Source organism: Purpureocillium lilacinum, assembly GCF_023168085.1.
Source record: "Purpureocillium lilacinum CBS 284.36 DNA, scaffold_2, whole genome shotgun sequence".
Taxonomy (NCBI): Eukaryota; Fungi; Ascomycota; class Sordariomycetes; order Hypocreales; family Ophiocordycipitaceae; genus Purpureocillium; species Purpureocillium lilacinum.
Window position 1 is genome coordinate 3,792,590 of NW_027072112.1, and position 25,423 is coordinate 3,818,012.

The 25,423-nt window shown below is 60.1% G+C and overlaps 7 protein-coding genes across 7 annotated transcripts; 4 read left to right on the forward strand and 3 right to left on the reverse strand.

Moving 5' to 3' along the window:
* Positions 1-7,273: 7,273 nt before the first annotated feature.
* On the forward strand, positions 7,274-10,501 carry PLICBS_002901 (uncharacterized protein; the record flags this gene model as incomplete). The annotated part of the gene is made up of 3 exons (XM_018322615.1): positions 7,274-7,523; positions 7,578-8,274; positions 8,323-10,501. The coding sequence occupies 3 exons, from the start codon at positions 7,274-7,276 to the stop codon at positions 10,499-10,501; spliced, it is 3,126 nt and encodes a 1,041-aa protein (XP_018177845.1).
* Positions 10,502-11,467: 966 nt separating this feature from the next.
* On the reverse strand, positions 11,468-13,347 carry PLICBS_002902 (T-complex protein 1 subunit theta; the record flags this gene model as incomplete). The annotated part of the gene is made up of 4 exons (XM_018322616.1): positions 11,468-11,485; positions 11,543-11,716; positions 11,778-13,170; positions 13,289-13,347. The coding sequence occupies 4 exons, from the start codon at positions 13,345-13,347 to the stop codon at positions 11,468-11,470; spliced, it is 1,644 nt and encodes a 547-aa protein (XP_018177846.1).
* Positions 13,348-14,715: 1,368 nt separating this feature from the next.
* Positions 14,716-15,827, forward strand: PLICBS_002903 (uncharacterized protein; the record flags this gene model as incomplete). The annotated part of the gene is made up of 2 exons (XM_018322617.1): positions 14,716-14,997; positions 15,171-15,827. 2 exons carry the CDS (start codon positions 14,716-14,718, stop codon positions 15,825-15,827), a joined length of 939 nt encoding a protein of 312 aa, XP_018177847.1.
* A 351-nt stretch (positions 15,828-16,178) lies between these two features.
* On the reverse strand, positions 16,179-16,949 carry PLICBS_002904 (uncharacterized protein; the record flags this gene model as incomplete). Its single annotated transcript, XM_018322618.1, has 1 exon — positions 16,179-16,949. One exon carries the CDS (start codon positions 16,947-16,949, stop codon positions 16,179-16,181), a length of 771 nt encoding a protein of 256 aa, XP_018177848.1.
* Positions 16,950-19,047: 2,098 nt separating this feature from the next.
* PLICBS_002905 (uncharacterized protein) lies at positions 19,048-20,802 on the forward strand (the record flags this gene model as incomplete). The annotated part of the gene is made up of 3 exons (XM_018322619.1): positions 19,048-20,229; positions 20,300-20,651; positions 20,726-20,802. 3 exons carry the CDS (start codon positions 19,048-19,050, stop codon positions 20,800-20,802), a joined length of 1,611 nt encoding a protein of 536 aa, XP_018177849.1.
* Positions 20,803-21,163: 361 nt separating this feature from the next.
* Positions 21,164-21,871, reverse strand: PLICBS_002906 (uncharacterized protein; the record flags this gene model as incomplete). Its single annotated transcript, XM_018322620.1, has 1 exon — positions 21,164-21,871. One exon carries the CDS (start codon positions 21,869-21,871, stop codon positions 21,164-21,166), a length of 708 nt encoding a protein of 235 aa, XP_018177850.1.
* A 1,509-nt stretch (positions 21,872-23,380) lies between these two features.
* Positions 23,381-25,389, forward strand: PLICBS_002907 (uncharacterized protein; the record flags this gene model as incomplete). Its single annotated transcript, XM_018322621.1, has 4 exons — positions 23,381-23,384; positions 23,447-23,457; positions 23,522-24,376; positions 24,448-25,389. The coding sequence occupies 4 exons, from the start codon at positions 23,381-23,383 to the stop codon at positions 25,387-25,389; spliced, it is 1,812 nt and encodes a 603-aa protein (XP_018177851.1).
* Between the last annotated feature and the right edge of the window lie 34 nt (positions 25,390-25,423).

The following is a 25,423-nucleotide window of genomic DNA, read 5'->3' on the forward strand; positions in this document are numbered from 1 at the left end:
GCCCCCGGCTTCTCAGGTGTCACAAAAATCGGCGTTTATTTTAAAGGTATGGCTCGGCTCGCGGAGTCGGCTCTAACCAGTTGCCAGACTCCCGGCTGTCTCGGCTGACAACTGCGTCGCCGTCGAGGGCTGAGGGAGCGACGGATGACAAGATGGTGTCCGCACGGACGCGCCGCAGAGCCGTGTCGAGTAATCTGAGCCACTGCGGGTGCAACCCGCTCATGCCAGCTTCCAGGAGATGCAGAATGGGCGGCGCCTTCTGGAGTCACCACGCGCGACGCCACGCGACGCCGTCGTCGTCCGCCCTCCTGCACCCCGCGATATCGAGTGCCGCCGGGGAGCTGAGTCTGGCCCGGCTTGAAACTATCAGGATCCAGATCCCGAGGTGTGGCGACTGGCGAAAGCGGGTTGGCGGACACTGCCTTGCCATCTTTGCGCCATTGGCGGGTGTGGCTTGATCCATTGTCTTCTCGCAAGCATGTGGAGGAAACCTCGTCTCGCAAGAGCGCGGTGGGAGCGCCACGTCTGCGGCTCCGCGTCGATGCGCAGCGCTTATCGCGGGCTTTGATTGTTCGCCAAACGCGACAAGTAACAGGCAGGACGGCGCGAGGCAGGTAATGTCACCGTCGCGTCCCGAGTCGGTTCTCTGTAGCTCCTGTCGGTGCCTCGAGTGCTGTCCTGGTGTCGGCATCGGCCCAGTCATCATCCGAATCTTACCAACACTGACTATGGAGGTCTCAAAACGCCAGAACCAAGGCTTGCCAGTACACCCAGAATGCAGGCAAGTCACAGCAACGGTGTGCCCGGACACAACTGGGATTGGCGAGCCGGGCCTGTTACCCTCTGCCTGCGGCAAGCAAGTATTCTTCTGGAAGCTCGTTTAATCGTCTGGGGAGTCGAATTACGACAGCCCCATTGTAGTTCCACTTCGCGGCGCGGACTCAAGCCGCAGCCCAACCCTGTTTAGTACTTGTACAGTACGCGGCCACACATGTCGAGGGCAGAGTCATGAGAGGGCGGACGGCAGGACATTGAATATCGAGAATCCTTGGCGTTCGACTGCTGGTGCTGTCCAGGCGTCCACTGCTCGTCACTGGTCCGGATAGTCGTGCTCGCCTCGGCCGTGGACTGTCAACCTTGCCAAGTTGCGGGACGCAACAGCCACATACCGGCAAGTCATCAGTGGTTGGTAGCCGTCCCCTTTCGAAGGCAGTGCGGATGACTGGCATGTGCATCGCGTTGGCTATCGCCACTTGTTCGACATCCTGGCTGACTTGCCCATACCAGCAAGTCGTCACTGTACGTGTAATTGACGTCCGTGCGGCTTGCAGAAGACGACTGCAAGATCCCAGGGGTTGGCTCAAGACGTGTGATGGTCTAGTGACGCATTACCCGGCACGGTACGGACTACACACGGGCGTTCAAGTCAAGTAGGGTACCTCTGGTTTTGCGGCCGTGCGGCCCTTCGTGGCCCACATCTTGTAGTGAATACTGCGAGGTATTGAGACGGCAGTTCCAAAATCATCCTGCCCTGGTCAGTCCTTCGGATGCCAGGGCCTGATCACCTTGACTGCGAGGTGCAGCACGGGCTGGCGGCACATCAACGTTGCCTCGAGCAAGAACATGCCCAGTCACTCGACGAGTCGTGCCGGGAGCACTTGCGGGATCCACGGACACTTCGTTGTTCGCCTGCCCAAGAGTTGCACCTTGCAGGCGGGCTCTGGCGACCCATCGCGTTATTGTGATGTAGCAGGGCGGATAAGCAGTGGCGCGATGGCCTGTGCGAACGATCGTCAGCGTCAAGTCTCAATCGATCGGTCGCAGAGCCAATGTCTGCCGGCTGCCTGGTCGGGTTGCGGGGGGAGGTCCGTGGGTGACCTGTGAGGCTGCCTTGGCGGGAGTCGCCATGGACGAAGCGAAGATGCGAAGACCCCAGTGGCCTCCTTCCCCTCCATGGGGTGTCGTCAAACGCCTCGGGGCCCGGGCCGGGGTTGGTGACCTGATGTGATGCTTCATCGCCAGTGCATGCATTCAATCGAAGAAGGGCCTGTTAGACGTTGGGACATGGGCAAACCATACCTTGCCTGGCTGCGGCCGGGAATTGAAACGGCAGGCACGCAAGTCGTGACTGCGTGACACACTGGTTGACCTGCAGCTATCAATCGTTGGACGGCGAAGCCCCCTTGACACGATTGAATGTAAAGCTGGCAGGTACCGACGGTGACGAGGCACTGTACCTTCCACGGCCGCACACGAGCCAAGGCTCTAGGCAACGAGGACTACCAATTGCTCACAGCTCTACAAGTCCTTACGTACTTCCATTGCTCCTGCCGCAGACCTTGATACCGTCGACTTGTTTCGCACTGCGAGCTGCAACCTCACCGCCCACCGCATGCGAGCATGCAGCCTCGAGACACCTCATGCCTGGCTGGGACTATGGGACCCAGGCAGGTCGGCGAGCTCCACGGTCCTGTGTGCAGCGCCACCAGGGCTGCCACGTGCCACCCGCACGGCTGAATGAGACCCGCGCCCAACACAACAGGAGTTGCACGACTGGCCAGCAAGCGAGAAGTATAAAACGCGGCATCGCGAATGGAAGCTCTTACCTCCTTCTACCGAGAGTAGCGCGAAGGCGAGGAAATGCAAAACAAGGGCAGTTGACTGTCGAGAAGACATTCATCAATCTCTCTCACAATTAAAATCAATTTGAAGCGGAGTCATGGTCGTATTCACAGCAGATCGTCTCCGCGGTCCGTCCGTTTCTCCCCGCGAAGTTGCAGCTGGGGTGCCGCTTTGTCCCAGCGACCGGCTTGGTCAGATCAAAGTCCTCCGTACCTAGGTACCCGATATTGTGCGACGCGCAGATGCCAAAAGATGACATGGCTCGATGTTTCTCCTCGGCCTGAGGCACAGCCGGGTAAATTAATCAAAGACTTCTCCGTGAATTGGTTGACTCGCATTACTCATTTGGCGTTTTGGCATCATCGTGGCCAGACATGGATGGACCTGCATGAGCGTCTGTGTTTGCTGCATGTCTTGACGGCGATGCTGCGGTGCGTGGATGTCGCTTGGAGTCGAGGACCCAACGCTCCACGGGAGCAGGGGGCCGTGGCGGTACCTTGACCTGAAAGTTTGTTCTCCGAAACTCACCTGCCTGCGCTGGCTAACGGGCGAAAGAGAAGAAAAAAAGCATCGACGGGAGGGATGATCGTGATAAACATGGGCGAGTCACCTTCCTCCTTGCTTCCCGTCTCGCCCGCCATTGTCGATCACCCAGCCTCCCGACTCACTAATGCCGCCATTCTGCCGGCACGGCACCGGCGGCTGCGGTTCGCTTTGTCCGCAGTGGTGAACGCAGGTGACGTGATGCTGGCCAACTTGTACCCTGTGCATAATCGATACTGGCACCGCCGTGCCAGGTAGAGCACGCACGAGTGCAAGTATCAAAATAAGACGTGCCCAAATCATCCGTCTGCGTTCACCCGCCATCCGGGTCGCTATGTCTGCAAGCTTGACGCACCGTTTCAAAGTGCTGACCCCCCTCAAACGCCGCGTGAATGATCCCTTCCTGCAGGTCTTGGACAGTCATGGGTGCGTCTCGTTTGTTTGCGTCGAGGTGGTTGCAGCCCGCCTTGCCCTTTTCATCGGAGGCCCTTCGCCTGGCGCGGTAAAATGGCTTGTGAGAAGACAAGTCAGGCTCGGCGTCGTCTCCTCGTGGCTGCATGGAATCAGGCTTAGTCCTCTTCACTCCTTCTCACCTACGAGGAAAGAGAAGGAAACGGCGAGGAGGCTGAGCGGATGGCCCCAATGTCCCAGCACCTCGATGCCAGACTGCGCGGCGGTCCGAGACCAACGAGCACCGCGTGCTCGATCAGTGACAGATGTCGATGACTCGTTGGACGCATCCCAGAGCCCAGCCCACAGCCGTTAAAGAAGATCTTCGCGCGCAGGTGGTCCCTCCTGCCCCCGCCGAGCCATGCCCAGCTGCTCCAGGACCGCACAGCGCGCCGACCCTGGTCGTGCCCTGGGTTCCGGGACGAGTCGGGCGTGGTACCTGGACTGGTGGAGAGTAGCGTCCCCACAGGTTTGTTGGCGCCAGCAGCACAGGGGTGGAGATTTTCTCTTTGCTGCTGGTCCAGGACCCTCGCTGATCAGGGGTCTTCTGTGGCTCTTGAAGATAACTGGCCCGCGCGCTGGGCCGCTGCAGCAAGCCAAAGTGAGTGGTCCCGTGCGCCCGCGTGGTGCTGAGTTGCGGCGAAATGGCCATGTGCAGTTGTTCGCGGCGATTGCCCCAGTGCGCCTACGCCTGTACGAAGCCCTCGTAAGCCGGAGCTGCAGCGGCGGGCCCGCGCGACGCCGTGGACTGGCCCGGGGCGCTTCGCAACAGCCGTGTTGGCCGTGTCGGCCATGTTGGCCGTGTTGGGCGGGGGAACGGGCACAGGCTCAGGCGCTGCAGGAACCTCGCCGCGGCCCATGCCCATCGGAAGGGCGGGCCATCACCGCGCTGGCTGTTCATCGACCCGTCTCGTGCATGCCATGCCTTAGCCACGTCGCCGGCCTGTCCCCCGAGGAGCGCGACAACGGTGACACATGGGATGGATGGCTGGAAGGATGGGATGGGATGGAGCCAGGCAAGCCAGGGGGCATGGGGCCTTGCCTCTTCGTGGGCGGATGCCCGCGCGAACAGAAGCGGCCTAGCCGAAGTTGTCGGTAGCCGCAGGCGGCGTGAGAACTCGAGAAAGCCCATTGCCAACCGTCGACGCGAGGCAGGGTCAGGCCTTCCAAGCTGTGTGTGGCTGGGGGGCAAGCATGGGGCTGAAAGGGGGAGGGGAGGCTCCTTGTTGACCGTTCGGTACCACTGATCGAGGGCGAGAGCAGAACCGTACCTCGTAAAAGTTCACAAAATGCGCGGCAATCTCCTTGCACTGTGTTCGTGCAGGCAGCGGTTCTCTGGGTTGAAGAAGTAATGGAAGCCGGACAGCCCTGCAACTGTGGGTGGTGGTGGTTGCTGCGTGTTGTGCCGTCCAACCTCACTGTACCCATGAAGGGGCACTCGCTGGCGTGCTTACTCCCGACTCGTGCTTGCCATCCGTGCTCCCCCTCCAGGCCGGTAGGTAGGTGGTGTTTCGCAGGGAAGTAATAACCCAGAACGAAGAGCAGGCAGGCAGGGTTGGCCGTTGTACCTTCCAGGAGGCAGGGGAACCTGATGCTACCTCAGGTCACTTCGTACCTCGCCCAGAGGCCGCAAGGTACCAGGACTAGACTCCATCACAGCGAGAACGAACCACGAAGCACGAGTACTCGGTAGTGCCGTCGTGCCTCCCGTTGAGGCGCTGCTGGCGGTTCCAGTTCCTCGCGCCCGCCCAGGTTTCCAGGTCTGGCGCAATCGCCCACTTGCCCGACAGCAAACCTTCCTCCATCCTTCTTTCCTTCCTTGCCCCTGGTCCCTTGGTCGCCCGCAGACAGAGATTGGCCTGCTGCGCAGAAGCCGGGAAAGGGCCACCGAGCCAAACACCCGCCGCCCGTCCTGCCATCTGCCTGGCCTGCCATCAAATCCTGTGACGACCCAGAGCCCGGCCAGGAGCCAGGCCAGGAGCCCGCCCGCTGTTTCCATTTTAACGTCTCGCCTCCCCTCCTTCCTCTTCCTCCCGCCCCTCCCTCTCCTTGCTCTCCTTGCGATTGCATCTGCGTTTGCGCCCCCAAGCACCGCACGGCGCGTGGTTCTTGCTTGTACACAGCACGACGTGCAGCAGGCATCCTGCCTCTGCTGCCGGTGTTGGGTCAGTCGCCCTTCATTTGCTCCGCGCATCGACGGGGGACGAATCAAACCACGCCGCCCAACGGACCCCATTTCAATCCCCCGTGTCTCGGGTGATACCAGCGAATTACAGCCCCCAAGCAACTGCTACCACGACCACGACGACCACGCCCGCCACGCCCGCCACGCCCACCGCCCAGTGGCTGCCCGTCCCAGAACGAAACGACAGCTCACTTGCCCGGTGACCCAGCGAACCCTGAAGAGCCTGTCGCTCGACGAGGAAGACGGAGAAAATAAGAAGGCGCGCAAGCCACGCCACAGAAGCAATCCTTGAATTGCGACCATCTCGCCATACCTGCTTTTTCGGCTTCTGCAAGGAGCCTCTCCGTCGACGCCAGCCAGCAACCACGCACAGCTGAAGTGCCGGCCGACACCGTACCCCACGCTACTCTACCGCACAGGCTCATCGTCGCGGCCCATTGCCGGACGTCATCCGCGAACTGACCTGACGCACGACCTGCAATACCTTCCAAGGTTCCTTGCCGAGCCTGTGCCAGCCACCCCCTGCGCACGTCCTACCTACGGCCGGCGGCGCATCTGCGAGACTTTTGCGCCGGTCAAACGAGTGCTGTTAGCAGGCCGACGAGCCAGACCCTCCACCCGAGATCGCTCCCTACACCCCCCCTTGGCGCAACCGTTCCCTCGCGCTCAGAGCCAGCCATAGTCCCCGCTAGATCCGATTCTCTGGACCCCGTGCCCTGACGGCCATGTGCTCAAGTCTACCCTCTGTTGCCCACCACGGTTAAAACGAGACGGGAGATTTTGAAACACTGCATCCTGCAACCAACCTCGAACTCTTGAGTCCTCACCGAGCCCGCGATATTCTCTGTCGCATCATCCGCATCATTTGCCAAACGTCCGCGTCTCATCGTCTCGAACCCTCCGCTTCGCAAACCACGTCGACCCACCAAGCGCCCAGCATAGACTCAGACCCGAAGGCCTTGATTTGTGAGCCTCAGGTTCTGGCGCTGTCTTCATCAAGAGCATTGCGTGCTTTAGCGAGCGCGACTGTGGCGACCAGCGGTAACTTCTACTCCGGTACTCTTTTGCGCGACTCTCCATGTTCAGTCGGTCTCGGAAAAGTCATCGTCAGCGAAGCAATTTTCCGAACCCAGCCGCCCACGAACCGAGATACCAGAGCTCCGACCTCGCATCGCGACTCGCTGAATTGAGCATCCTCAACCCCCAGGGTGCCTCGCGACCAAGGCCCCTGGTTGACGATTCCCTGCAACCAGGTAAAGCGCCGCTTTGCTTTGTCCTCTTCTCTTCACTCTGCTAGCGGCCAGGCGAGGCGTTTGCCTTTCGGGAGAGCCTATTGCTCCCACCTTCTCAGCGCTAACGCGCTACCCCCTAGGCAACCATTTCCCATCTGGCTTTCGTGGCTCGTCTGTAGGCTCAACGAGATCAACCGCGAGTTCTGTCGCCCGTCGAGTCGGGGGGCTTGACAACAACGTCATGGCGAGCACCGCCGACAGGAGTCGTTTGCGGCGCGAACGAACGTTTGTCGGCAGTGAATGCGCCGTTTGCGAGGAACCCCTCGAGCATACTCTTCGCGGCGAGCGCATCCTGCAGTTCTCGTGCTCGCATGTTTCACACGAGGCATGCTTCTACGAATTCATTCGCGAACTCGAAGCACAATATTGTCCTACCTGCGACGCGCCACTGCATCTCGATACGAGCCGAGGAGGCAATGTCATCGACATCAGTTCGTCATCCAACAGAGCGAAGAGCTTGGGGGTGGCTACTAATTCGGGGGTAGACAAGATCAGCAACATTGTGCGTACCGCTGGCACAGGCAATGCAAGCGACACGCGCTCGACGCACACTCCAACGCCAACGTGGGACAACCAGACGGTGAGGCCCCCGAGCGTCGAGAGTTCACAAAGGCGCCACCAGTCGCAGCAACCCAGCAGCAATGGCCGCGACAGTATGGCGCGCGGGAGTGTGCGGGACAGCCGTGAGGCTCCCTCCGACCGCCACGGTTCCTCAAGACACGCACGAAGCGACAGTGAGGCAACTGGCGTCGCCTCGTCTAGCGGATACCCGGAGACGACGCAGAGCGGCCCGCAGTGGCGGCACGACTACGATGTCCAGGCGATGGAAACGACGCCTGGAAGCCCTAAGGGTGTCGCGCGTAACCCGATACCATCTCCCATCGTTACGGTTCGATCCGAGTTCCCTACAATCAATCGATCGCGCCAACAACAGACCCTCACGTGCTTGGTCACAGTTGAGGTAGCCGGCAACAAGTGGAAGCCAGACCCAGAGGACATTGGAGGCCAATCGCACAGAGCGCCCTCAGTCAATGCGCGCATTGACGAGGTGGCTGCGCGAGCCGTAACCCCCGCGCCCAGTGCCCCACGTTTTTACCCGTACGAGTCTCCCGAGGCGCTCGAGGAGATGACCGAGAGCCTCCGAAACCGCGTCGACAACTGGCATGGCTTGGACTTTAGCAGGTAAGGCTCCCGCGCAGTCCCGTCCACCGAGATACTGACGGATTGCAGGTTTGGTCAACTGAGACTTTATGGCACGCTTCGAGTTGGCAAAGACAAAGTATCGTGGCAAGAGCTGGAATGCTACCTCTTTGCCGAGATGCTCATCTGCGTTAAAGAAAAGAAGCTGCCACCTCAAACGGCACCGCATTGGGACGATAACGGTGCTCCGCGGAAGTCGACTCGGTGCACGCTCAAGGGCTCCATTCTTATCAAGAAGCATCTGAACGAGGTCTCGGAGACGGGTACCATTGATGAGAACGTCTTGACCCTGAGTCTCTCTGTTGCCGAGCTGCCCCAGTTCCATCTGCGGTTCGAGAACCGCAACCAGCTCAAACTGTGGAACCAGGCTCTGCTAGACCTGAACGCCGTCGAGGAGGCGCCCATTCGCAGCCCGGACTACGACCGCGGGGACATGTCCGAGACGGATGAAGAAGCCGAGTGGCAACGGTCTCGCCCGCAAAGAGTCTCCTCGACCACGTCGTCCTGGGGTCCGAAATCTGCAACCACAGCGCCGACAGAGTATACCAATTTCGCAGCAAAGGCGCCGCAAATCCAAAACTCGATTCACGTACCCATCGATGTCGTCGTCGTGGTCCCCATCTCGTCATCCATGCAGGGAGTCAAGATAAATTTGGTTCGCGATGCCCTCAAGTTTATGGTCAACACCTTGGGCGAGAGAGATCGCATGGGCCTCGTCACATTCGGATCTGGTGGCGGCGGAGTCCCAATTGTTGGCATGACCACCAAAGCCTGGCCTGGTTGGTCAAACATTCTGACATCGATTAAGCCGGTGGGCCAGAAGAGCCACCGGGCTGATGTGGTCGAGGGAGCCAACGTGGCGATGGATCTGCTGATGCAGCGCAAGCACAACAACCCAATCGCTACAATCATGCTGATTAGTGATGCATCTACGGCCGATGCTGACTCTGTGGACTTTGTCGTTTCGCGAGCCGAGGCGGCCAAAATCACCATCCATTCTTTTGGCCTCGGAATGACCCACAAGCCGGATACCATGATCGAACTCTCGACGAGGACCAAGGCGTCATACACATATGTCAAGGACTGGATGATGCTTCGAGAGTGCTTGGCGGGCTGTCTCGGAGGAATGCAGACTCTTTCGCACCAGAACGTGAAGCTCAAGCTGAAGCTGCCTGAAGGGTCACCGGCCAAGTTTCACAAGATCAGTGGTGCTCTGCAAATCACAAAGAGAGCTACCGGCCGGGATGCCGAGGCTAGTCTTGGGGACCTGCGCTTCGGAGACAAGCGTGACATTCTTGTTCAGCTCGTCATTATGCCCGACAACTCGTCCCAGGAGCAGTTGCCGCAAGATCCTTGGGACAACATAGTCTCAGGCCTCGAGGCACTCAGCGGCTCAATGGACAATGACACAGAAAGGGTTGCTTCTGTGGAAGAGGTGCCGCTGATCCAGGCCGACCTGAGCTGGGGCGACATTCTCCGGGAAGGCACCGTCAGCCATATGCCGCGACCCTCGCTTCTTGCCATCACGATGCTGCCTGCCAACGCGAGCCAGAAGAAGTCCTGGCAAAACTCGCCGCCGATTCCTCCTCACCCGAGTATCGTTCAGCGGCGCATGGAATTGCTCACATCCGACATGCTCACCAGAGCTTTGACCCTGGTGAGCCGGGGTCAGCATGACAGGGCCCACACTCTTTTGAATGAGACCAGATCTATTCTGAAGGGCCTCGGGAAGGGCGGTCTGCCTCCTGTTCCTCCCTCGGCCAGCAAGTCGGGGCCAACAACTCCGCACCCGGGCAATGAGCATTCGCCGAACTCCTCTGGGACTCCTGATCGGAAGCGAAGCCCCTCACCACCTACATCTGCCACCTCATCCGGGGGCAATGGGTATCAAAACACGCAACTGGGTCGCAGCAGGTCCAATGATGGTTTAGGTCTTGGGACCGGAATCGACCCTGGAACCGTGGCTGCTCTGGACGCGGAGCTTGAGAGCAGCTTAGAGTGGATTAGCCACCCAGCTGTCTTTGGCCGTGACAGCCGAAAGGCCGTCCTTCAAGCCATCGGCGTCATCAGCTCGCAGCGTGCTTTCACGTTCCGGACCCCAATCGAGAGCCTCTGGGCTGGTCGCGTCGGCGGCATCAAACGACTTGCGGACAAGTCCCGCGAGTGGCGCGAGGAATGCGGCGAGGGCGGCATCATGGAGGAGGCTTAGAGTTCCAACACGTGCCACGCCGCGTTCTAGGTCCTCCTGTTTCTTCAGGTCCTCTAAGAACACGTATCGCCCTACCCGTGGCTGGCTATATGGCCACACGTTCTTTCGAGCAAATCGGTACTCATGTCCAATGTGGAGGAGGCGTGCTTGGGTCGGCCTCAACGCGTCCTACATCTTGCATCTTTTTTGTCATCCTGGCCCAGACATATATATACCCGGTGGGCGTACTTTCCAACAGTTCGGTTGCTCTCTTTTACCGGCTTTGGTTTTCTTTGTCGAGGGGGGTCATCTGACCTGGTAGAGAGACATGATGTTACGGCTGTGGGAGCTGGCTGCGGCCTCTCTGATATAAGGTAAAAAGTCCCTTGTCATTTTCCTACTTCCTACTTTCTGGAATGGCCGCCTATTTTTTTTCCCCCGGCTGGACAGGAGGACTTTCCGAGGGGGACTCTTGGTCTCGCTTTCTTCTTGGATAGCAATTCTTTTCTTTGGTTTGGAGATATCCGGACCCTCGCCCTGGTGGAAGCAGGCAGGGTCTTGTCAGCCCACTCCTGGGAACGATTTTCCATGTATCATTATCGGCGGCTGGCTTGGGACGGTGCCGGGTGGAAGGGGACTCCAAGGTCTCGCCAACCACTCGGTTAGATGTGTGTGACGTTTTAAGAGTCTAATATGTAACGTACTTCACTGCTTCAAAGTCAGAAACGAAGAAAGGATTCAGATCAGGTTTAAGTGCTGCTGCCTGCGTGATTGAACAGCCCGACTTAAGAGCCACTATTCTATCATGTACTTTTGTCACTCCGTCTCTCCCAGTTTTTACAATGCAACCCGTGACTACTCGTACCTGTCCAATCAACCATGAACAGCGACCAGGGGGTATCTAATCATGCCGGGCTCCTCTGCGGCTAGCCCACGGCGAGACCTTGACCTCCCAATAGCACTTGTTTGGTGTCCGCTGGCACCCGCCTAGTCCTCATCCCAGTTCTACAAGCGCAGCGTCAGTACAAGGGTCAGACGACAAGTGGGAGGACATCAACTTACAGGGTTAGGCCCCGGGGGCTTGGGGCCGCCAGCCTGTCGTGCGACGATGATCTGGTCAACCGACAGGACTGTGCGGGCGGCCTCGGTAGCGAGCTTGATGGCCCAAAGCTTGGAGGCGAGCAGGTCAAGAATGCCCTCCTCAGTGGCGTCCAGGATGCCGTCGTTGTTGTTGTTCTATGACATGGTTAGCATCAAAAGACAAGCCATCGTCATTTCGGATGTTGCAACGACGTACCTCGACGTCAACGCCAGTATCGCCGTCCTCGCCCTTGTGGTGGGCAGCATATAACCGGCTCAGAACCTCAGTGGCATCGAGGCCGCAGCTCTCAGCCAGGGTCCTAGGAATCACCTCAAACGCCTCGCCGTATTTCTTTATGGCGTACTGGCTGAGGCCGGATGTCTTCTCTCCCTGCGCCTGTATCCGGGCACTGAGCTGAATCTCGGTAGCGCCGGCACCGGGGACGAGACGGGGGTCTCTTGTGATGGCCTTGACGACGTTGACGCCGTCATCGACGGCTCGCTCAATATCGTCGAGGTGGTTCTGGGTAGCACCACGGAGGACGAGGGTGGCGGTCCTGGTGACCTCGTCCTCTTGTCGGAAGACGGTGACGCGGTCACCGCCAATCTCCAGCGTCTCCACAACGTCGATGCTGCCCATCTCGTCAGGCATGGGCGCACCCAGCCGGGCGAGGGGAGTCGCGCCGACCACGCGGCAGACCCTGCGCAGCTCGAACTTGCTGAGAATGCGGATGGCCAGGATGCCGAAGCGGTTCAGGTAGTGCATGGCCAGGTCGCCGATCTTGTCGCCGCAGACGACGACGCGGAGGCCGGAATCGTAGAGTTCTTTGACAGCCGTCTCCAGCTGGGCCTCCTCTCCCTTGGTGAAATCCATCATCTCCTTGGCGTTGTGCAGCAGCACCGTGCCCTTGGTCTCGGTCTGAGTGACGTCGATGGGGCAGGTGTAGACACCGACCTTGGCGCGACGGGCCTTCTTGACAGCACCATCGGGCTCCTTGGGGAAGACCATTCCCTTGACGACTCGGCTCTGCTCAAGGCTGCCTCCCATGATCTTGACGACGCGAATGTTGTCGACGTTGAAGTTGGCAGGGTTCTTGGGAAGGACGGCGAGGACGGCTTCGGCGACGAGGTCGGCGAGGAAGTCCTCGTTGCCGTTTTGCTTGCTGGCGACGACGGTACGGATAGCCTTGCTGAGCTCCTCCTGGTCGCGGATATCCTCTACCTTGTCGACAGCGAGCTTCTCGAGGGTCTCGAGAGCAAACTTCTGTGCCTTCTCGTAGCCGATGACGATGTCCGAGGTCTTGAGGCCCATACGGAGCAGGTCCTCGGCCTTGCGCAGCAGCTCGCCGGCGAGGACGATGACAAGGTTTGTGGCATCTCCCATCTCAGACTCTTGCTGCTGGCTGGCCATGACGAGGAGCTTGGCGGCGGGGTGGACAACATCGAGCTCGCGGAGGATGGTGGCGGCGTCGGAGGTGAGGATCATCTTCTGGAGGTGGTTGATGACGACCTTGTTGCGGCCGTAGGGGCCGAGCGACGTCTGGACGGTCGAGGCAATGGCCCTGCAGGCGTCGATGTTGCGGAGGACGGCGCCATCTTCAGAGTCGTAGCTGCATGGCGGGGAAGCGTTGTCAGGGGACTTGCTCGTGAGGGCTTCGTGGTGGGGGGACCAAGGAGCTCGTAGGGGGTTGATGGGCGAGGCTGCGTGGGCACGAGGGGCAGACTTACTTGTTGTAGCCCTGCTTGAAGAGGCCCGAGCTGGGGGCGTTGGGGATGTTGAGAGACATGACGAGAGGAGGGAGCTCGCGGGCAGTCGTGTGCGTGAGAGCTCGATCCTAGGCTGCGTCGATGAGGGTTGCGGTTGCGGTCGTGGGGTTCTCTGTGATTTCCAAATTCCAACGCCAACGGGCAGCTTCGTCAGGCGCGCGCGGCGGGGACCCAGTCGCTGGAAAATCTTGGGGCCGTTCCAGGTTCTCTCCGTCTCACGCCGTCCAGGTACCTAGGTAGTGGGAGCCTGCGCCAGGAGGGATGGAGGTCGCGCGCCAGGCCAATCAGACGCTGCTGGGGATCTGGGCTCCAGTTGCCTTAGGTAATCCGATTCAGCACCAGTCCAGCACTGTGCGTGCACCCATCTCAGCCACTACCTGAGGCAAGTCTTTAAGTGCCGGGCGCACCTGAGGGGGAGCTTGGCAAAAGATGCACTCGGTGAGACTTTCGGCTGTTTGGTACAATTTGGTACTTGTTGCACGTTATCAAGGAGACTGGGATTCGAGTATAGACCTCTGGTCTTCCTGTGTGCGTTGCGGGCGACCATTTTTGTGGACGCATCGGCCGGTGTCTTTGTGGCGAGGACGTTGTGAGACCCCTGGGCACTGTATCAGCACGCGGTGCCGGGAGCTGTGTGCCTACCAGGTAGGTGAATTTCCACACCTTATTCAACGCCCAGAGGGCTGCCCTGCGATGGAGCTTTTTAGCGCAGCAGCAGCCGCAGCTGTCCGCTGGTGCGACTTGTGAGCAACCACCTAACTACCAGACCACCTACCGTGCGGTGTCCACGCCTGCCACTACCCACCACCACCAACACCATCAGCAGCCGCAGCCTCGTTGCACTAAGCCCCAGCGCCTCGAGCGAGCGTCCCGTCGTGTCTCGCGCCGCCCGACTTCTTCCTTCCCGTCACCTTTTGCATCTCCCACCATCCTCGCCGCGCGCCCCCCTCCCTCCTCCTTTCCGCCCCAAGCGACCAATCGAGCGGCGCTCCTCGACGCCGCGACGCTCGATTCCCTCCGTCACCGCTGTCAATTGCGTCCTTCGCACCGTCCACCAGCGTGCCCCCGTCATCGTCGGCTCCCCGAGGGGACCCTTCCTTAGAGTTTGGTGGTGTTTGGCGCCTCAGTCACAATGGCGCCCCAGTCTGGTGAGTTCCAACCTCCCTTGCATACCTGTCCGCCGCCTTCCTCACTGCCTCTCTGTCTTTCTTGCCTGTCGCGCCTCGCACTTGTACCTGGCATTATCCCCTACTTGTACGACGCAATGCAGTGTGCTTGAGGCGGCTTCGTCCGGTCCTGAGCGTGACAAGCCATCACCACCGCATCGTACTCTCGCCCCCTGGCATCGTTTTCCCCTCTCTCCCCCCCCTCGCCCGTCAACCGCCATTATGCCTCCCAAGAGGAAGTTTGCTGAGGTCGAAACCGCGCCAGCCGTGCCTCCGTCCCTGCCTCCCTCGGTGGAGGAGGCCTATCGCCGAAAATGCGTCCAGCTCAAGAACCGCACGAACGAAGTCGAAGATGCCAACGACGCCGCCCGACTGCGCCTCGCCCGGATAAAGCGCCAGGTCGAGAAGCTGAGGATAGAGAGGGCATTCTTGCTTGAGCAGCTGGCCAAGCGCACGAGCACAAACGTCGAGGATTCCGAGGGCAGCCCGAGTCCTCCGCCCACGGTATGTCAGTCCCAGTTCCCTCTCCTCCCTTAAGCGACTCTTGGGCAGCGCTTCGCGCCTCCGCGGTGCTCCCCCCTTTGCGCAACGCCGCGCCTGCCCACCCGTTGAAACCTCGCTCTGATGAAAACAAGCCGCCCGCGTCTAGACACGAACTGGATGCTAACCCCCGGAAGCCCAAGGACAAGCCTCTGCGCATTAAGAGAGGCCACCGCAAGTCCGCCGTCAACGATGCCGATACCAAAGCCGGTGCCGCGGGTTCCTTCAAGGAACCGGGATCTCCCGGCTCAGAGGCGCAGTCCCATCCGCCCGAAAGCCAGGCCCAAGACGGCAAGTCTACGGCTAACGGCGTGACCAAGGCGTCCAAGAAATCAGTGAGCGCCTTTGACGTATACAGCGCCGAGAAGCGCCCAATTCTCGAGGACAAGAACAAAGACGGAGATGCGAATATCGACGAGGACCTTGCGCGGGACTGGGAAGAGCTGCCCGATGACGCTAAGAGTGAATATCGGGCCAAGGCCAAGGAGCAGTCTCGAGAGTTGCTAGAGAAGGAGGACTCTAAGGACGCCGAGGACTCGAGCAAGAAAGAGGACAAGGGTGATGCCGACGTGGACGTCGACGGTGACGGCGACGGCGACGGCGACAATGATGGCGAAGGTGATGTTGAGGGCGAAGGTGAGGGTGAGGGCGAGGGCGAAGGCGAGGGCGAGGGCGATGGTGAGGGCGACGGCGACGGCGACGGTAAGCCCGATACCCAAGACGAAGATGTAGAGATGGCCAACTACGACACGGAGGACCAAGAGACCCAGATGGACAAGGATGGTGACGAATAGACGGCGGCTGGGGGTGTTGTAGGCTAAGTGGTACGGGATTGGGCTCGGCGTTTACTTGAGGCCACGGAACGGGACGTAATGCTATCACGTATGTTTTTCTGCGCAAGCGATCTGGCTCCTGATGGGTGTTGCAAAGGGGACAGTAGTTTCCCCTCGCGTAGTCGATGGTTACCTAAAAGCCATGTAGGTGGTCATGAGGCGGGGACCACGACAAGAGCTTGATGGTACGTTTGGGGAGCATTGACGGAACAGTGCCCAAGAATCCGAATACGGGCCAGCATCCACGCGTTGTACGTCTTGATTAAGGAATCTATGCTCTACGCGGTGTCTTTCTTCCGGTCCATTCCCAGGCTACGCCTTGGCAGCCTCCTTGAGGTCGCTGCGCTCCTTGACAATGTCGGCCAGGGTCTTGCCGAGTTCAGAATTCATGCGGGCAAAGCCGTCAACGACGCCCATGCGATCACCCATGCGCATTTCCTGGCTCATCTTGAACTTGCCCTCGAGCCGGTCAATGACGATCTCGATGCCGATGACGTTCTTCTTCATGAGCTCAATATATCGCTCCGGAGCCTCGGCGACCATCCAGGGGCCCGGGCGGTCCTCCTTGCCGGTGTAGTCCATGATGGACGTCTCGGTGTGCTGCGAGAGGTCGTGCATCTGGCGGCCAAGGAAGCGCGACGTCTCGTCGGCGGCCGTGTCGAAGTAGATGGTGGCCTTGCCGTAGGCCTGCACGGCAGCGTAGTTCCACGTGGGGACGACCTTGGCGGTAACGGGCTTGGTCTCGACGTACCACTTGGGGGTGACATAGTGGTGAGGCGCGGCGGTGAAGAGGACGAGCACCTCTTGCTCGAGGGCCTGGCCGCCGATCCCGTTGCTGGGTCCCGCGGCGTCCATCATGGCCTTGCTCTGGGGGTTCTGGCGGGCGATGTGGCCCCGCAGGCGGCCCAGGTCCTTGCCATTGGACTCGGCATCGACGTCGAGGACCCAAGGTATGTGGCTGGAGAGGATGAGAGGGTGCTCCTCCGAGGGGATGGCAGTTGTGATGACGCCCAGAGGGTACTCGCGGATGAGGCGTTGTAGGACGGGGATGTCCTTTTCTTCGTGGGCGGCGGGAAAGAACATGGCCGCGGTTGGTGCGTCTACAACGTCTAAGGATCAAGGAAACGTAAGTTTGTTCAAAGGACAGGAGCTCGCTCGTGGGCGGCAGGCAACGGGTAAGAATGACAATGGGAAAGCCTGCCGAGTTAGAGTGAGCTGGGAGGGCGGAACGCGTATAAAAGAAGCGAGCAAACGACTCGCGTAGGGGAGGATTCAGGCCATGAGTGATGTGACGAGTGACGAGTAACGAGCAACGAGAGCAACGAACATCAAATGCAGCAGGTGTGGCCGAGCACGCCCTTGCTGCGACTGAGAAAGGAAAGAGTCACCGAGTGTCCGTGCCGTCCAGGCAGTAGTACATTTTTCATAGACATATCGCATCATGTCATGTTTCGGAAAGCGCGAAGAGTGTTTCCATCCTTCCGCATATTCCCGCAGGAAAGGGCGCGGTTGGGCGGTCAGTTGGGGGCGAAACACCAATGGAATTGTACTCAACACCGGCGACGAGACGAGACGAGACGAAGGACCGGAGGCCAAGGCCAAACGCCACGCTGTTGGGCGCTGCGCGCGCTGCAGTTCCAATCTTTCTTGCCCGGAGCGGCATTACCAATTCTGTGCTCCCGGTTCGTAGCCCGTGCTGGCCAGGCCGCTCGGGGGCCGAGCTTCGCGGCAGCTCGGAGGGCGGAAGGGCAAACGAGCCTGTGTCGTGCATGGTCTGGCACTTGTGGGCGCCGCGGAGGGCCGATGACGGGGTCGTTGCGAGTGAGTAATGGCAATTTGGTGATTCCATATTGGACATGAGGAAGAGAGGGTGGTGGGTCTGCCAAGGGCGCGCATTCTCGCGCTCTCTCTCTCTCTCTCTCTCTCTCGTCCGTCGTCTCTCGCGCCACTCTGCAGGTCATTAGCAGCGTGTTTTGCTGACAGGCGGGCGGGCGGCAGTCGTCGAGCCTGGGGCTGCTTCTGGATACCTAGAGTCACCAACACCGCTGGGCGTGGTCAGTATGGCTTGGCTACACGCGGGCCCCGGCTTCGGGTCGGCGATGGACATGGCAGCTTCACGTTCAAAGTGTAAGAGGCAGCAAACCCATCTGGGTCAGCCGACGGAGGAGGTATGCAACGGCACTTTGATCGCGGTTACACAACCAGGGACGGGAGCAGGAACACGAGATCCCTGTGGGCATGTCGATTACTCAGTTGGGTTGTGTTGCGCATGGATGCCGATTGGGCCGACATGGGCAACCTGACCTCGTCGTCGCGCGACTATATACTGTGTACGGCGTGCTCCGTTCTGACAGTCGAGTGGAGGAGGAGAAGACGTGTGCGGTGCGCATACAAACGAACGGATACGAAGCGGCAGCACCTGGCGATCTGACGCTGTATGCTGGCCGTCTCGTCCCATCTTTCTCTCCCCGGCAGTAGCGGCAGGCAAGATGCATCGCGCATTGGAGGGGATAGATGCTTTGAGGAGCCAACAACTCACAGAGCAGTCGTACCCAGCCGTGATGGGAAACGATGGGTTGGTGCCTCTGAGCGGCGACCCAGGCTGGCGTGCTGTGCTCCGTGCCCAAGCTTGCTACTAACTACCTAGAAGTTCATTGGAAGCTTGCTTGCCCGGATAGCGCGCCCGGCGGCAGAGATCCCGTCAGTGTTTTAGCGATTCCCGTGTACCGAGATGGCCCCCACAGCGGCTCCTCGCGGGTGCATAATGCAGCGCTGGAGCACCTCAGCGGTGCATCGAGCACCTGGCCAGTGACCAGTCGGGTGGGTCCCCACAGGCTGGCCGGACACGCCAGAAGGATCATCCATGGATGGCAAAAGCCGGCCCAGGCCTAATCGGGGAGAGACCTTCCACTAACCTCCGTCATCACGTCAATCATAACCTCACCTCAGTCCATCTTTCTCGTCGTCACTGCTCGAAAATCTTGCCCGTCAATTGACCCCCTCCCTCCCCTGCGCACGCGGGGAGCCACACACGAGCAATCCGATCGAGGTCCCCAGCCTCATCCATCACACGCATGGAACCGATGCGTTGATTCAATTTACGACGATAATCAACCCTCATCGAGCTCGCCCCGGCACAGGTCCAGCGACAACCTAGACAGCAAGCTCCACGTTGCCCGCCATGGACACGAGACCGTCCGACGAGAACACGCCCCTGCTACCGACCGCCGCGCTCGCGCAAAATCTCTCCGCCGACGGCCGTCCGCGAGGGCCCCGAACAGTCACCTTCAGCGCCGACCCTGTGACGAGGACATTTGAGCCCGACTCGCAGCTCGCCCACTCTGACCGAACTCAACATGCCGCGCCCGTCAGCGCCAGCGGTCATGCGCTCGCGGGAAGCGGTGCCCTTGCCAGCGGCTCCAGTATCGGCGCTGCAGGGCCTCCCGTACTTGCCGCACTGAACAGCAAGCTCCGTCGTCGCAACAGCCACAGCGCCGTCCCGAGCGCCCTCCATCCCGTCGGCGCCAAGATCGGGCCGCAGCGGAGCACCAAGAAGACGGAGAAGTTGAAGCTGCTGCCCAACCCGGACATCGAGGATGGCGAGGACGAGGAGAGTGGCCGCGACGTCTACTCGCAGTACACGCGCATCAAGGACCCCACGGCCAGGAGAGACGCCGCCCGCCTCGGCAAGGGGGATCGCACCCGCCTACCCCGCGTCACAGCCTACTGCACCGCGAACCGGTACGAGATGGAAAGCCTCATGCGCTTCCTCAAGGGCCGCGGAAAGACGCGCGGCGCCAACCCCAAGCTCATCGACGAGTGCATCTACACCCCCTACGCCTATGGCGCGGCCAAGAGGGACAACCCCGTGCGGAACTATGAGCGGCGGCACTCGACCGGCGGCGAGACCTTTGAAGCGGAGGAGGTGCGCACGAGCCTACAGCAGGATGCCCGGCACGATTCGGGCTACGGCGATGAGTTCTCGGGCGGCGGCAACGACGCCGACGTCGGCCAGCTCAACAGCGACGAGCTACTGGGCCCCAGTGTCACCGATGACATGCCCGTTGCCGAAGGCATCCCCGACTTTGACACCCAAGTGCACACCCCCGAGGTATTTCTCTTCGACTACGGCGTCGTCGTTATTTGGGGCATGACGGAGGCGCAAGAGGCACGTTTTCTGAAGGACATCGCCAAGTTCGAGCTCGAGAAACTGGCGCCCGACGATGTCGAGACGGAACACTTCAACTTTTACTACACACGCGAGTACCAAGCGCGGATATACAACGACTTCATCACGCTGCGTGATAGGAACAACTACATGACGAAGCTGGCTATATCCCACGCCCTCGCGCAGAGCGTCAAGGTAGGCGCCCCCCTCACACCGAAACTGACTAGTCTCACGTAGCTGACATTGGTTCCCTTTCTACTTACAGACGTCGTTATTCGAAGAGCTTATTGCGTCGACCATTGATACGTGCAAGGACATTCCGACGCAGATTGCGCTCACGGGCAAAATCGACCTCAGCCGCTCGCAGATCAACATGCAGATTGGCGAGCTCTTCATCCTCCGCATTAACATTCACCTTAACGGCTCCGTGCTCGACACGCCTGAGCTTTTCTGGGTCGAGCCGCAGCTGGAGCCGGTCTACCAAGCCGTGCGCAGCTATCTCGAGATGGACCAGCGCGTGGGCTTGTTGACGGAGCGACTGGACGTAATTGCGGATCTGTTGGCCGTGCTCAAAGACCAGCTGAGCCACGGTCACGGGGAGAAGCTGGAGTGGATCGGTGAGTCCTTGTTCCTCCCCCCTTGGCCAAGCGCTGGGCGTGCGCGTGCATATGAGCTGACTTGTGCCCCGCAGTGATTGTGCTGATTGCCATGGAGATTGTGGTGGCTGCCGTCAATATTGTGGTGGATCTCTATGCGGGCGAAGGTTAATAGCGGTGACTTGATAACATCTTGCAAAAGGTCAGGGCGTCTGGCGCAGGCACACGTAACTATAGTCGGGGAATACATGGTTTGTACATGGGCACAGGCGAAGGTTGGATAATGACATATTACAGTACAGAGAGAGGCTCGCGGCCTGAGGTGTACATCTAAAGAGATTTTAACGCATGCTCCGCCCCCACGCGCTACTCATGTACAGATGTGCCCAGAACACGATGGTATCTCTGACGAAAGACACGCCCTGTCGTCGTCATCCGACCTTGAAGCCCATCCTCGCCCAGCGGCCACCCGAGCTCCCCTAGACCGCCGGCCCCGAAGCTTGAGGATCCTACAAGTATATTATGTACATATATCAGACATACTTGCAGAGAACGCCATTGGCGTTGGAGCCACAGTCGGTGTGGTAGACGCCATCAATCTCGACGTTGACAATGTTGGCACCCTGGGGGGTGACGTTGCCGTTAGGGCCCGTGGCGACAGCGTCGGTGAACTCGACGGAGCCAAAGTTGACAAATGGGACGTGGTTGCCGTTGTAGTCGCTGCCAAAGTCCTCGACCACCCACTCGGCGTCGGAGGCGCAGAGCGTGCGGCCCTCGCCCTGGAAGACGTGCGACTGCGACTGGCCGTTGGAGAGGTTCTCGATGGTGACGTTGCCCGAGGTCGACGACGAGGCGTAGACGCTCATGCGGAGGCGGTCGCCCGCGGCGAGGTCGATGCGCGTGTCGTAGTAGGCGCTGGCGTCGGGCCACCACTCGTACCACGTCGCGAGCGAGCCGTCGCCGTAGAAGTTGACGCCCGTCTGCAGGATGGCGTTTTGGCAGCTCCATCCGTCGATGCCCACCCAGGCAGACGCCGCGGCCGAGGCCGACTGCCCGCCGACCTGCGGGATCGTGACGGTGCCCGTGACGTAGTACCAGCCCTGGCCTTCCTGCACGGCGCCGCCCCAGGCGTTCTGGACGGTCTGCCGCGGGGAGAGGCGGGCCCCGGACGTGTCGTGGGAGGGGGCCCCGGAGACGCCGGTGGCGAGGGCGCCGAGGGCAAGGGCCGAGGACGGCTTCATGGTGTAGATGGATCTTGTTCAGGGGTGCATATACGGATGTGAACGGCTACGCTGTACCGAGGAAGCGGCCCTTTCTGGTCTCAGGCTGTGATGCTCCTCTTCTACCCAGCCCGGCCCTTCGTTGGCTTTATACGTCGCCCACAAGAGTCCAAATACTGAGGTCAGTCCTCGCACCGAAGCCATGACACGAGTCTCTGCCATCGCAAGCCGAAAGTCGGAGGCCAAGCCATGCCAAATATTGCAGGTGCCCGGCGTCCAGCTCGCCGCCCAAGGCATCGCGGATATATCGGCGGGCTCTGGAGCAGGCTAAAGACCAAGACCGGCGCTCGACGGCATCAGATGGCGCTGAGCAAGGCGCTTTACGCCCATGCCGTCGAGGCAAGTGTCCGGCCGTGCTCATTCCAACTTGAGATGGCTGCCAGATTCGGGAGTCCTCTGACCTGCTCGATGCAGAAAGGTCCTCGCCGCCGACCACGACGGATGTGGCAGTCATCCGCACTAGCAGATCTGACTTGTGGGATCGCCGTCAGGGAGCTAGTAACTTGAGGAGCGCGCGTCTCGTTTCGGGCAAGCAGAGCCCAGATGTACGGAGATGGCCACGACCCGTGACGGTGTGAGGGTAAGCCGTGGTGCAGGTACATGATAGACCCCGGAGGATCCCTCTGTGAGAAGCCACCACAACACTCACGAGACGACGGCCTCAAACCACTTAGTGTTCCGTTTTGAGAAGGTGCCTTGCAAAGGAAGCGTCATTGCTCAGTCTCAGCTCTCGGGGAGGCCCTGTACGTAATTGGCTTCAGGCCATGAGGTCGTTGTCGAGGGTGAACGCACACGAACACTCGTCGTGCCATGCCGGGTGCCGAAAGCTGATGGAGCATGTCCAGACGGGTTGCGGCCCGAAGCCGCAGCGGCGATCGCATGGCTGTCACGCTCCTCCGAATGGCAGAGGCGGAGTTGTTGTCGCGCCTGCGCAAGACGATATTCCATCAGAACGCATAACGCACGAGCTTTTCAGGCCCATGGCGCGGGTCGATCAATGACGAGTCTCGCTGTGTGCACGGAGAAGGACGCGAGACGGCTTGTGCCTTGCTTGTATTCATCTCAAAAAGGTGCGCGAGGCGTGCCCGGAGAGCAGGAGCTCGAAACGGCGCGCAAGCTGCCAGGCTGCCGCGCTCGTGGAGCAACGACTGGGGAAGTCGTATGAGATCGATCCTGCACAGGGTTGGCCTCCCACCAAGATGATTGTTGAATAAATCTCAAGGACGAGTCTCCAGGAGAAAGATGGAGAGCTCGAAGAGTTGTGAGAAGAGACAGCGGCAGCGTCGTCGTGCCCACATCCGTGGTTGATCCAGCGTCCCTGCCGTAAGTCGGCTCATCGTTAAGCCGACTTCACGACCTCACAGCCGCCTCAACACTTCAACCTCAGGACTCACAAAGCTGAAACCTGACATTGCTTCCGCTTTGGCGTCTCAATTGAGTTGACCATTCAAAGAGTTCTTTTGGATAGCTATGGGTAGGCAGTCCTCCAGAAACTCGTGTCTGCCCCTAGTCCGTCGACGCACTGACATCGCCTAGGCTATTACGAGGTCGGTCAGCACCCAGACCACGCCCCGTACGACTCACTTCGAGGGGGACTCACGCAGGATGTAGATCTACTGCCAGCTTTGCGGCGTGAGCTTCAACATCAGCCGCTTCAGGACCCGCAACGAGCCCCGGTCCGCCGCCTGGGCAGACTCGTCGGCCTCGACGCGGGACGAGTTTAGCTGGGTGCCGTACAACAGCTATTATGACTGCCCACGCGACGGTGACCGCAGCTGTTGCCTCGTCCATCGCGGGCTCCTGCCTTGGCAGCTCAAGCAGGGGCAGTCCGCGGCCCAGGGCCTGTACGAAGACGACCCGGAGGGGGGCGTCCGTGAGGAGGACCCAACGTACGAGCCGCCGCGTAGTGAGACCGACGAGGACCCCCTGGAGTACGGCTCGGGATCGAGCGTCGGCGGAGATGACGGCGCGGTCGATGGAGACGTTATGGAGGAATATGACAGCCCCGAGAGTCAGTGGACGTTTTCCGTCCACGGCCCCCCGCCGCCCACATTCGACACGGAGTTCCTCCCGCTCTCCACCATTGACTACCTGGAAGACAACGAGGAGGACGAAGTTGAGGAGAAGGACTGGCAGGCCGTAAGGGAGCAGCAGCGCATACGCCGCGAGAAACGAGCCGAGTACGAGCACGTTGCCGGGCCCGATTGCCAGCACACCAACTGCTACAACGGCCATAACATATCCGTGGAGCAAATGACGGACTGCCTCACTGCCCAGTGCCTGTACGTCAAGCCCGACGACTGGGAGCCGCGGCCTGATGACATGCCGTTCGAGGCCACTTCTCGGTACTGCCTCTCGGGCCTGGCCGGAAACGTACCGTCTGGGGGCTGCGACCTCAAGTTTACGCCTGCTCGGCATGGTTTCGCCGAGGGCAAGACGGACAACGACGACAACGTCTGGATAGAGGTGAGGATGGTCCGAATCAGACATTTGTCGCATTATAGCGTTGCCCCATACTAACGGTCACGGATGTTCAGACGGAAGAAGACCAACGTGAGTCGGGCGTTGCCTTTCATCCCGCCTGCTTCGAAATCTTCACCGTCGTCAGCGACGCCGTCCTGGGCAAGGTCGACGCCGACGGCCTCGTCCGGCTGCGCAACCTCTCCTGCAAGCGCGAGGTTGAGACCTTCTGCGACTGGGCAGACGACGTCTTCAGCTGCAGGTCCCAGGTGTGGGAGCATTCGCCTGGGACAGAGTATCTCGTTGCCAACCCGCTCTTCGTGCCGGGGTTCCGGGAAATCTGTGAACACGCAATGAACCAGGGCGAGGGCTTCGACGTGCGACAAAGCCCCTTCGAGGCCCGTCAACGCAAGCCCAATGCGACTGCCTCCTCAGACCCCTTCCACAGGCTCCCCGCGGAGCTTGTTCACAAGGTTGTCGGCTACCTTGGTTCTCGAGACATCGCCGCCATGCGTGCATCGTCACGGGCCTTTGAGCACCTCCCCATCTCGCTCTGGCACAGGCTCCTGGTTGATGACATGCCCTTCCTGTACGAGGCATGGCGTGACGACGCGACGCCTTATGACTGGGCCTGTCAGGACGTGCAATTACTGCAGAAGATCCGTCTCGAAGAGGAAGAATGGCGGACACGGCGGTTCATCAAGGCTCGCGACCTCGAGGACGTCGACATGGATGCTCACGCCGCGTACTTGGCGGCTACACCTGAAGTGCCACCGTGGCATGGCGGGCCCGAATCGAAGAAGATGCTCGACGAGGCATACGCCAGGAGGAAAGCCGCGGGCCCGATAGCGCTGCCACATGACAAGACCAACTGGTACCAGCTATATCGGGATATCGTCACCAATTGGGACGATTTTTTGGGGCTCAAAAACCGGGAACGAATCTGGGGCACCATTCACGACATTTGCGAGAGAATCAGGGACATCCCCGAGAGCGACCAAACCATGACAGATTCCTGAGGCATTACGTAGATTATTGCCCGCGCTATCGAGG